Source organism: Triturus cristatus, chromosome 4_1 (assembly GCF_964204655.1).
Source record: "Triturus cristatus chromosome 4_1, aTriCri1.1, whole genome shotgun sequence".
In the NCBI taxonomy this organism is placed as follows: domain Eukaryota; kingdom Metazoa; phylum Chordata; class Amphibia; order Caudata; family Salamandridae; genus Triturus; species Triturus cristatus.
This window is the reverse complement of record NC_140585.1, coordinates 495536866-495547176: the sequence shown is the minus strand read 5'-3', so window position 1 is coordinate 495547176 and position 10311 is coordinate 495536866. Positions and strand designations below refer to the sequence as shown.

The 10311-nt window shown below is 39.3% G+C and overlaps 1 protein-coding gene across 1 annotated transcript in view; it reads right to left on the bottom strand.

Moving 5' to 3' along the window:
* Positions 1-963: 963 nt before the first annotated feature.
* The window catches only part of GOLT1B (golgi transport 1B), a 190887-nt gene continuing 181539 nt past the window's right edge, over positions 964-10311 (bottom strand). The window contains exon 5 of the mRNA XM_085652723.1: positions 964-4188. Within this exon, the coding sequence (XP_085508849.1) occupies positions 4150-4188 (39 nt within the window). The 3' untranslated portion in view covers positions 964-4149. The remainder of the gene's footprint in view (positions 4189-10311) is intronic.

Sequence of the window (10311 nt, the reverse complement as noted above, 5' to 3'; positions counted from 1 at the left end):
CCTTGATAAATGCCTACAGAAGGTAGACCCCGTAAAAGTGCCCTATGCTCATGGCACCTCTCATTTGCACCTATCCACAGGGTTACCAATGCACCACCATTATCTCTGAATAGACCTACCAATGTTGCAGTCATTACTAATATCCCCCCTCCTGCTTCCTCTTTCCCTTTCTCGCTCTCTCCTTGTTTTCACCCATAACACTCTTTTTTCGTTTATTCAGTTTTTACAGTTCAGATGCATTGTACTCAGGACCACTTAGCTTACTGCTTCTTATGTACTCTTCAATTTGATCCCTTGTTCGTTTTTCAGAATATTGAAACATGCCAAAATGTACTATATCATAATTGCATCTTCCATGTCATTATTAGCTCATCAAGAGCTGTCCTGATGTGTATACTTGATAGCCAACCTGTGATTACCTTCTTTGCCGCAATACAAATGGCTGAATTAAAAAAAAATATATATATATATGTACTGTCTCACAAGGGGTGCAATTCTCATCAGTTTGAAAAAGTTAAACTGTCGTCAAATTACATTTTTTAAATTAGACTGATTTTTTCAACAGACCTATGTAAAGGCATATTGGATTTATTTTTCAATTTTAAATAAAGACATTCAGTGTGTTGGACTAAAGGAATGCGTTAATTTTACATAAATAAACCCTAATAAAAAATGTTATCTCCTCAGGGTATCTGAAAGCTTAGTGTACTGTAGTTGCATATGACATTTTGAGACAGGATCATTTACATGTACCCGTCAGTGCTAAATGGGTTTAAATAAACCAGGAAACAGCTAATCAGTGAGCACTGGAATCAAGTCTTGTTTTTGTATTTCCCTCAAAACCTTTAGTCACTTTCACATATACGAACCACCTACGCCAAAAGGTTGTACATTTTCTTCACAGAAGAACAATAACGGAAGAATAACAGACAAACAACAATATACATGTGGAGCACAAAACGGTTACAAAAAGTATCCATTTATTCAGTAAAGATATGACACATTCATTTACAGTATGGCCATAACAGTTTGACTTTGTGCAACTATCATCAGAAAAATCAAAAAATAAATGCAACATATCGTAAAAAAGAGATCAGAAAAACAAGTGGCATTCCAAGTGGGTTTTAGTAACTGAACAAATCTGAAAATCGCTAAGGCGTCAAGCTAAATAGTAGTTTGACCTTTCCCATTGACATGTATTGTCAGTACTAATTGCTGTGCTTCTCTAGGGGGCAAGAGTTCCCTTGTGGGAGATTCTCAATATAGGGGAGTGCTTCCTGTACAAGGGATTAGAATAACGTGATCACCACAGAGCAGCAATGGTCATTTATGATCGTACTACACTTCCAATTAGCAGAAGAACTGTGCCCACAACATTCAGTTGTACACGCTGCTGACCTGGCAGGGAGAAAATAAAAGCAATTCACAACCACAGTTGCTGCTTAGTGTTAATGCTATGCTTTGAATAGGTAACCAAGAATGTGCTACCACAGCAAACACTACACGTTTAGCTGTTTTTGAAAGATTATATCTGTATTTTAACTTTATTTATTGATGCTATGCATACATTTTAGAATCCACCATCCCTTATCTCCCCCAAATGCATAACTTTTGGAAATTATTAAACATCATAAACAGCATCATTTGCATTAGGACTTAAGTACTGCATTCCCTCTTGTCGATAATGGCATCAACGGGTCTGGTTCATTAGTGCTACTCCTACCAGCTGTAGTATTAAAGTAACGATATTTACGAAAAGCAAGGTTCATCATACAGACACGAATAACATATTTCTAACCCGAAAAAATAAGTTCATGGTTGGAAACTACCAAATTCCAAAATACACAGTATATGATCAATCATAGATAGCTTGTAAAACAAGAAATTAAGATGTGATAGCAAGAAAGATTTGCTCTGATCTTTTACCTATATTTTCGAGACAAATTTAGCTATCTCAAGCTACCACAGTCCCGCAAATATTCCTTAACAGACTTTAAGAGAGATTCACAGTTTCCAAAGAAAGCAAGAATAAAACAGAACTGATTCCCGAGTACCCCAGTACTATCATGTCTTTTACAATTCTTACTTACCTGGGTGGAGTATGGGGAGGGTTCATTGGCAGAAAGTAGGTATCCCTTGTCATTGAAACAACTGAGGCACTGGAATGTGCAAAACACTATTTTTTACTTGACCTTCTCCTCTAATTCATCTAGTGAATTAACTTGAATGCAAAGAAGAAAGTAACATGGCCAATAAAATTTAGTTAGCACCTTTTAAGTGACAGTCTTTTACTGTTCCTGAACACGTGAATCGTTGTTTCAGGTTTACACCTAGCAAGAAAATCTTCTTTACAACAGCCAGCTTATTCTAAGAATATCTTCCATAAGATGATCCATTTGCAGTTCATATTTAATCATCAGCAATTCTTTTTCTTTATAATACACCAGTTGCAGTATGCCTAGTAAAATAATTTCAAACACCTGCACAAGCTGTGCTCGTCACAAACATTAACAGACACATATTGCTCCATTTTTACGGATACTGTTTTGATCTGCACTCTGATGAGAAAAATAATATTGGATAACAAATCACAACATTTCGAAACATTGCAGCTTTCTACAGAATAATATGTTAGACAGGCTTTGTAATTTATACGATTCAAAAACAGAATGGAGCCACTTTAGTATGTCAAATTGTCTGGAAATCTGCAGGACCATCCATTAAGTGATTCTGAGCCGGTCAGGAGTATAAGAATACGGTTTACCTCTCAAAACTGCCAATATATTTCTAAAATGGGAAACGTTGAGTTCTACGTTAGCCATTCACATTTGCAACTTTAGCTGATTGAAGCCACAAACAGACAGAGATTGCTGTAAACACCTATGTGCAGGCGACGTTGAATGTGGCTACAAAAATGCTTTTTTTAACTTGATGGTTTAATATGATATTTGCTATTCCTAAACCGTGGAAGTTATATGTACTGAAAGGAACTATGAAAACAAAAGGGGGATGGAATCAAACAACTGGAACGTATTACAATAGCCCCGATTTCTATCACCCCATCTGTCGACAAGCATCCACAGCAATTTTAATGATACGTAACACAAAATATTTCTTACCATGTACGATTTTAAAGCTTCCTAACACTGCACGATAATACAAATGGGAAGCACAAAACAGTTTAGTGCTTGTAGGTAACAACCAACGTTTCTTTTGGGAATAAGGTTTTTCCATTGATCTTTATTTAAATAATCCCAAAATGTCTGTGACTGAGCGACAAGTAAAACTAAACACATAAAATAACCTGAGCTTTAAATAAGGGAAGAATTCGTTACATAAATTGCTTCTTGTTCAACCAGAAATTATAATGAAGTCCTTCCACCTAAAAGAACATGAATTTACTGTACAGCAATATGACAGAATCAGAAACATGGGCCACTTTTCTTCTACCCTGCAGGATTATACAAGCCACAAACGTGATGGGTTCAAGACCTATACCAGTAGAGGGCATCTTGACAACAAGACTGACTGAAGGCAACCGTGATTAAAATTTACATCTGGATTTGCAATGCTAAAACCCCATTAATAGCAAAAACAAATTCCCACTACTTGTTTGCACAATGTGAATGCACACAGCAACACACGCTGCTGTGGCTTACTACTCAAGCAATGTTTTGTACACTTAAAATAGCCATGCGCCACAGTAACAATGAAAGCCTCATTAACATTAGTAATGTACTTGGGTTTTTTGCCACTAATGGACTTTTTTATTTGCCTTTTCTAAAAAATAAAAACCTGTGTAATCCATTTTACCTTCAAAAAAGGAAATGGCACAGACATCATAGTTCTGTTTTTCACTGCTTTCAGCAACTTTTCAAAAAGTACTTAAAGTCTTGGTTTTTGAGTTTTCATGGTTTTAGTCTTCAGGTACATTTTCTGAATCTTCCAATGGCTCGATGTCTTAGTACAATTGCCGTGCTTTTGCCTAACGATGTATTTCAAAGACAATCCAACTCTCTATAAAAGACGTTACAAGCCATCTTCATTGTTTATGCACAACGCAAGCTTTGTGTCGCTTCTTCCTTGAAGTTATTTTTTATATAAATAATTAATTAATTGGAGAGCAGTCTTCTATTCAGGCAGCAGTTGCTATACCATGTTGTTGCTTTCTCCGACTTTATCTGCAAGCTGTGGGAGGGAGAGCAAAAGAAAACCAACGTTATTCACATTATTCAGTTTACAAACATGCAAAGAACTAGGCAGCTGTGACTTGCAATGATTAGTGACTCACCAGCGTCTCATGAAAAAAAGGGATACAATAATAACATAAAAACAATATTCAAATTATCAAGGTAGTTAATGGTCGTTTTAATCTTATAAGTGTAACGTGAATATGCAAAATAATCAAAACTTCTCTTTTTAAATACAGCATAGACTCAATCAAAGAAATTTAAAACAGGCAAAAAACTTCCAAAAAGAACTAAAGACAAAAGCAATCATGCATGAATGACTCGGTAAGAGATATTTCAACTGACCATCTGGGTGTCTTCTTCTGAGCCTACGTAGGCTTTGGACAAAACATTAAAAAATTTCTTTTTACATTTTGCCAGATGTTTATAAATATCAACTAGGACCAAATGATTTAGGCACAGAACAAAGTTTACAACTGGATGGACATTAGGGGGATCATGCGTCATGACAGACCTTGGTGATAAGGAAAATGAAAAGAGACTAAAGTACAGAGAAAAGCCAGGCATATAAGAGATTGAAATAATCAGCATTAAATAATTTAATTCTGCCTGATAATATATTTTCCAAGAGGCATTTTCGAACACAAGAAAAATATGAATGCACCAAGACACTACAATTTGAAGCCAATCTTATTCATGTTTGTTAGCCTTCAGGGAAATAAAGCTTTTTATTAAACATTGCGTAAGTTTAAAAAAAAAAAAGCATAAGGCATATAATAATGTTTTCTCTATAGACTGTCTGATACGACCCGATTAGTCATTTTATAACACTGTAAAACCATTATTTAAATAGATGGTATTCATTTTATCACCCCTTAGAGAATGGATGACCCTGTTGGGATTTAAGCTCATGAGCATCAGGTTCACAGACAAATCCCAAGCACTTCCCCCACTGTCTATCTTAGAAGGCTTCTGTGAATAAACTGTACTTCAAAATTTAAATAACAGCTTAAATATTTCTAACTTAGCCCTTTTCACCAATCGTCGCTCAGTTAAAAAAAAAAAGAAAAAAAAAAAAAGGATGTGGCTTTAGCAGCCTTTATCGTAAATGAAAAAACATAACAGGGTAAATAATCATACAATAAAATCAGTTAAAAATACTCACTTTCATGAATCACACACAATTATGATGCATTAAAACCACCAATAAGAAATAATTTACATCCCATTTATCTATAGAAAAAGATTTTACAAACATTCATCATCTAATAAAGACTACTAAAACCTCCATTTATTAATCCCCAGATATTTTGTTTAGCTCCTTTTATAAAGCTGAACTCATGTAACATGAGATTAAAGAAAAATCCTGCATTCAACATTTAAAACACATTAATGTGAAAATGAACTACCTCGTTAGTCTAGCTGCGTTGTAATCTTTTTGCGGCCATCGAGAAAGGTAACTGCAGCCTTAAGACCTCACATTAGACCAACAATCTAAGAATAGTTTAAGATGTGGCGGGATGTATTCATTTTGCAAATACGTATTGCTGTACATTGTTATAAAGTTCATTAACCTTCAAGATTCCAGTATGTTGCAGATGCTATGAAGAGCTGCAAGACAAGCATGGTTCTTTGTCGAGTGGCTACAGGTATTACTGATGTAGGGGTATGTCGAAGTTGTCATAAATGATTTCTATGTGGTTCATAAGGTCATGACCTCTGCGTGCGACTGTGCGCACAAGTATAATTTATTTCAACAGTCCTGGTTATTCATCACACCTGCGTGCGCGCATTAGTGCTGACAAACTCTGTCACTAATGCATCGCAGCACCACTTGACTGGCAGAGCTGTAATTCAGGATGAGGGGCAATGACACTGTAATATAGTTGGAGGAAACTAGTAATAAGCATTTGTTCTGAAATTACACGTTTATTCCCTAAAGTTTGAAAGATAAAATGTTTATCAATATTTATCCCCTTTGGTTCTTCAGGAAAATAAAGCATGATCAAAGAACAAATGGGCAGTAAAAATTGTAGAAGAACTATAATCGCCAACTAAGTATTGTGGCTAAACATCACAGATTATTTTTAGGTCTCGCCTGGTGTTGCAGCCCAAAGTGTTGCTCACTCGGCAAGAAATATTATGAGAGAGCATATTTCAGAAGGGGGCTTCAAGCCCCGCCCCTCATTTCCATTGGCTTGCGTCACTGTTTATGCTAAATGGTGGCCTGCCATTGGAAATGGGGTTTTGTAGCCGCTGCCCTTACGCCTTATGGGACGGCCCATCCAGACTGGTTCGTTTGCTTCACAGCTGTCTTGAAGCAATTCCGTATCTAAGTAGGCGTGTTATCTAAACAAGCCGTGGAGTAAAGGATCCAGTCCAGATGGGCCATCCCAAAAGGAGGAAGGGCTGCAGGCAGGCACAATGCACCAGCTGCCCTCACTATCCTGGCTCCCTTTGTCAGTTGGAATGAGTCCATTATACAGTGAAGTGCATTTGTTCTCCGTAAATTATGGCAGGCGTCTGTTAAAGTAGTGGCCATGAGAGCATTATTAAGTAGCAGTTTTTTAATGATCCTTTATGGGGTCAGGATAAGCTGCCCTACTCTTAGTTGGCAGTTGTTTTGGTTAAAAGACGGTATACATGCCTAGTGACCAGCTGCTTGTTCGTTCATGGCTACAGCAACGGTCCACAGAAACAAGTGGAGCATAGAAATCAAACTGATGTGCAGTAAATCTGCAACCATTTATAAATGTGCTCCATCCAACACATGAAGATTTATAAACTGGAGTTCTTGGCTATCACACAATTTAAAATGATTTCTCTGCGATTGTTCCACTTCACGCTTTTGGTGTTAATCTTACTTTTTGGTACCGAATGTGCTGACTTGTTAAAAGAAAATGAAGCACTTTAAATAACAGAAATAAATAAAATTTCTTTCATCAAGGTCTACTTTTCCAACACGGAATGGCAGGGCCAGGCCACCGCAGGGCATCTACACCCCTCTGGCCTGAGATAACATAGGAAGTCGGGAATAAGCAATGGAACTAACCAGAAATGTTACGCGCCCCAGGCAATAACATTCAAAGCCAATGTATCAACCAATAATGGGCCGGGGGACCGGCTGCTAATATGCTTCTGACTCGCACAAAAGTTCCTCAAGGCAACAGGCAGACGCTGGCTGAGATAACATGTGAAGAACGCAGCTCGGGAATACCTGCTGCCCCTATTTTGTTTGTTTGTTTGTTTATATAGCACTAGAATCGACTCCCGAAGGGGTATCTCTGCGCTTAAAGCAGACTGTGAGGGTATGTGGCAGTTTTGGCATAAATCAGCAAGCGCAAAACAGGGTGGTCTTAAGCAGCTTCCTGAATTGTAGGTGATCTAGACACTGTCTCAGAGACAAGGAGAGCTCGTTCCAATAACGGGGGCCAAGATGGGAAAGTGCTCTTCATCCTACTCTTGCATTTCTCACCCGAGGTACCACCAGGAGATGTTTAGCACTCGAATGGAGGGATCTTGAGGGTACATAGGGCAAGAATTTCTCAGAGAGGTAGGATGGGGCCAGGTTCAACAGTGCTTTATGGAAGGTGCAGCAGATTTTAAATTTGACCCGTTGGCGGATAGGGAGCCAATGCAGCTTCACAAGGAGAGGGCGGGAGGGGGTCCTGAAGGGGGCATTTAGGACCAACCGTACCGCCATGTTCTGAACTATCTGCAATCTGCTAAGCAAAGCATCATTAGCAGAGACCAACAGACCATTACAATAGTCCAGGCGACTTAATACCAGTGCCTGGACTAAGGTTTTGCCGGTAGAATCAGGAAGCAGAGGGAAGGCTTGATGGAGCATGCCTATTACATGAAAACATGAACCAGCTGTCTGAGCAACATGCTCCTTCAGATTGAGAGCTAGATCTAAGCGGATGCCCAGGTTTTTAACTGTAAGCTTGGGGGCAGGATGAGGACCCAGGTCGGTCGGCCACCAATCTGGAGTCCATGAAAGGGGGGCCTCTCCAAAGAGCATTATCTCAGTCTTTCCCACATTACACTGGAGGAAGTTATTCTTCATCCAGCGTGATATGGCACTCATCCCATTAGAGAAGGCCAGGCGCACCGCCGATGTAAATTTGTTAAATGGGAAGAGTAACTGAGTATCGTCGGCATACGATATGGTGATAAACCCATATGTCCTCAGAAGATTGGCCAAGGGAGCAACATAGATGTTAAATAATGTAGGGCTCAAAAATGAGCCCTAGGGTACTCCCTTGGTCAGTTCCATAGGGGCCGAACGATAGGAGCCCAGGTTAACAACCTGGGAGCGATCCAACAAAAAGCTCCTCATCCATAGTAAGGCTGATTTTCTTAGCCCAACCTCTTCCAATCTTTTGATCAGAATACTATGGGAGACTGTGTCGAACGCAGCTGATAGGTCCAACAGCACCAGAATCATAAAGTGGCCCTTATCTAGAGTCATCCTGATGTTATCTGTGACTACTAGTAGTGCCGATTCAGTGCTGTATTTAGGCCTGAAACCGGACTGGGAAGGATCTAAACATCCAGTCCGTTCGACATAGTTGGAAAGATGGGTGTTAACATGTTTTTCCATAAGTTTGCTCAAAAATGGAAGAAGTGAGATGGGACGGAGGTTAGAAAGGTCTGTCCATAGAGTTTTAGTGTTCTTACGGATTGGTCTAACCTGGGCAACTTTCCACTCCCGCGGTACCTGACCCTCTGTTAGAGAGAGGTTAATGAGGGATTGTATTGAGGGGGACAAATATTTGACTAGAGATGGAATGACTTTAGCTGGAATGAGGTCAGATGGGGACCCAGACTTTATCTTATGGATCAGTGATTCAACCTCTATCAAAGTAATAGCAGGGAAGTTTTCCAACAGCTGAGCGTCTGTTATATTCAATTGGTCCAAGGCCGAAGGAATCCGCAGCATACTTCCAGCTGCAGTAATTTTTCCATAGATAAGCTCTATCTTTTGTGAAAAGTATAGAGCAATATCATTACACAGCTGTTGGGAGGGGGCCTCTGAGCTTTCACATGCCTTAGGATTAATGAAGGACTGAAGAATTTGATAGAGGATTTTTGAGGAGTTACCGGCCTGGTTTAACTGAGAAGTTATGTGAGTTTTCCGCGCTATTTTTATGTTTTTATGATAGCTGGACAGAGTGGAATAAAACCGATCTCTGTCTGCCTCATTGTGAGAGGCACGCCAGATTCTCTCCAACTTTCTGCAGGATTGTTTTTGAACACGCAGATGAGTCGAGAACCAGACTGCCTGTGGGCGCTTTGGACGACTCAAGAAGGATTTCAGCGGAGCAATGTGATCAATGGCTAACAAGACAGCTGAATTATATTTGGACAGTGCCTTCTCAATATTATCCGAAGCAGAGTTTTAAGGTCTCACAAAAACCGTTTGAAAATTTACCGCAGAGACCTTCTGCCACTGCCTGCAAGAATAGAATGTAGCTGGTTTAAAGATTTTAGGGTCTGCAAGGTCCTGAATACAAAAATTCAATAACTGAATGATCTAACCAGGTAAGTAGTTGGGGAGGTTCGCACTGAATCTTAGACAAGTTTGAGAATATAATATCCAAAGTATGACCAGCTACATGAGTCGGGCCTTCATTAAGCTGAGATAAGCCTAAGAGGGATAGGTCGGATAAAAGAGTCTGAGCGTCTAAATTAAAAAGACACTCACTGTGGATGTTGAAGTCTCCTAACAGTAGGAAATTATTACAAACATTCACATACGGGGCTAATAATTCGACCAACTGTAGGGAGAAGTCTGCCAGGGGTCCTGGGGGGCAATAAACTAGCGCCCCTTTCCAGCTAGCCTGCAGAGGAGAATCTATCCTAAAGACCAACATCTCCATAGTAGCATCACTACGTTGGTCTAGGACAGATATACTGATTCTTTCTTTATGCACAATGGCAATTCCACCCCCTATCTTCTTGGTTCTATCCAGTCTAACCATTTTGTACCCTTCTAGTATGCCTAATGCAATAGCAGGTACAGAATGGGGTTTCAGCCAAGTTTCTGTAAAAAAGCCCAATTCGGGTTGAACTGAAGACACTAGGTCCCATACCTCAATTGAGTGTTTGGTCAAGG